Source organism: Salvia hispanica, chromosome 3, assembly GCF_023119035.1.
Source record: "Salvia hispanica cultivar TCC Black 2014 chromosome 3, UniMelb_Shisp_WGS_1.0, whole genome shotgun sequence".
NCBI classification, from domain to species: Eukaryota; Viridiplantae; Streptophyta; class Magnoliopsida; order Lamiales; family Lamiaceae; genus Salvia; species Salvia hispanica.
The window spans coordinates 38,682,332-38,684,155 of NC_062967.1; the positions used below are offsets into that span (position 1 = coordinate 38,682,332).

Here is a 1,824-nt window from a genome sequence, read left to right on the forward strand (position 1 = left end):
TATCAAAGGTTTGGACTATTATGGTAGTACCTATAAGGTGTCAAACTATCAATAATATCAATCTAATGTTCGAACTAGTCTTAAATATCGATTTCATTGAAGGAACTCCGATGTAGCATTTCAAACAAATGAGAATTTATAAAAAATATAGAGTTATTACATTTCATATTTACATTTTTTTAGTAAATGGACCACGAGTTTAGCCTGAAATTAAAAAAAATGAATAGCCTTCATTAAAAATATCCCGAGCAAAGGGGGTTGGATTAATGGAAACTCAAAATTTGTGATTTAATATTTACGTTTACAACTAAAAAGAATTTAACAAAATTAATAATTAAAATAATAGTTATACTCTTAGAAATATTACTACTACTAGTCAACTATCTCAGTGAATGAGCGTCAAAACCACATTAATAACTATACAATATATACACATTATTCATTGTTATTGCGTTTCCTAAATTTCTTTATCGGAGATTACCGCCAAAATTTGAAATTTTCAACAACGACTCAATTCAAAACGCGCGCGTGTTTAATCCACACCGTCCATCTCAAAATCTCATCAACCGTCTACAATCATTATCCGCGTCAAGCACAATCCACCAATCACACCTCGCCCCTCTTCCGGTATATACCAATTCCTCAACCATTCACCGCAACAACAATTTCTCTCTTCACTCGCAAACAATCATCCAAATCCCCAATCCCCCTCTCCAAAATGGCACCAAAGGCAGAGAAGAAGCCCGCCGCCGAGAAGGCCCCCGCGGCAGAGAAGAAGCCGAAGGCAGGGAAGAAGCTGCCCAAGGACGCCGGCGCCGCGGACAAGAAGAAGAAGCGGAGCAAGAAGAACGTGGAGACGTACAAGATCTACATCTTCAAGGTGCTAAAGCAGGTCCACCCCGACATCGGGATCTCCAGCAAGGCCATGGGCATCATGAACAGCTTCATCAACGACATCTTCGAGAAGCTGGCGCAGGAGTCGTCGCGGCTGGCGCGCTACAACAAGAAGCCGACGATTACCTCGCGCGAGATCCAGACTGCGGTGAGGCTGGTGCTTCCCGGTGAGCTGGCGAAGCACGCCGTCTCGGAAGGGACGAAGGCGGTTACCAAATTCACTAGCTCTTGAATTGATTGATTTGTTAGGGTTTGCTTTTGTGCTTCTTAGATTTGGGATTGAATTGAGGTATTTTGTGTTTGTAAAGAACGCTGAATTTGGTTAATTGAAAAAAACTCAATTAGGGATTTAGGGTTTCAAATTATGTTTATTCTTAATTTACAAACTTTAACTTAATTTGGTTATTTATGTTTATTCTTAATTTTCAAACTTCAGCTTCTCATCTAACCGTCTACTACTTGTTTAGAATTCGTAGTACTTTTCTAATTTTACTGTAAATGAGAGCACAATTGATTAATAATGCAAACAAACAAGTTCGTAGATATTTTGCAAGCTTATTAGTATCATAATTTGGTATTATGTGTCTTAATAAAAATGTGATAGAATATTAGTAAAATTTGATACAAATTGAAGTTGAACGAAATTGTGTGATTTTCAAAGCACCATCATCACCTTTCAATTTATTGCCGTGTGTATCTGCGGTGACATGTTTCAATTATTTCGGTGTTTAAACAAAATCAGATACAGGGAACAAATTGGGGCTTTCCAATTGTAAAAAAACGATGTTAAAAATTATACAATAGTTCAACAAAGAAGAATAGAAAGCGTGCAGTGCCAAAGTGAAAGGAAATCTATATTTTCAATAGATATGAAGTGACAGTAAATTTATGAAGAGACGCAATCAAAAAGAGATTTACAAGCAACTGTGC

The 1,824-nt window shown here is 37.3% G+C and overlaps 1 protein-coding gene across 1 annotated transcript; it reads left to right on the forward strand.

Moving 5' to 3' along the window:
* The first annotated feature begins 671 nt into the window (after nucleotides 1-671).
* On the forward strand, nucleotides 672-1,299 carry LOC125212062 (histone H2B.3-like). The gene has a single exon (XM_048112100.1). The coding sequence runs from the start codon at nucleotides 719-721 to the stop codon at nucleotides 1,124-1,126; it is 408 nt and encodes a 135-aa protein (XP_047968057.1). The 5' UTR covers nucleotides 672-718; the 3' UTR covers nucleotides 1,127-1,299.
* The last annotated feature ends 525 nt before the right edge of the window (nucleotides 1,300-1,824 follow it).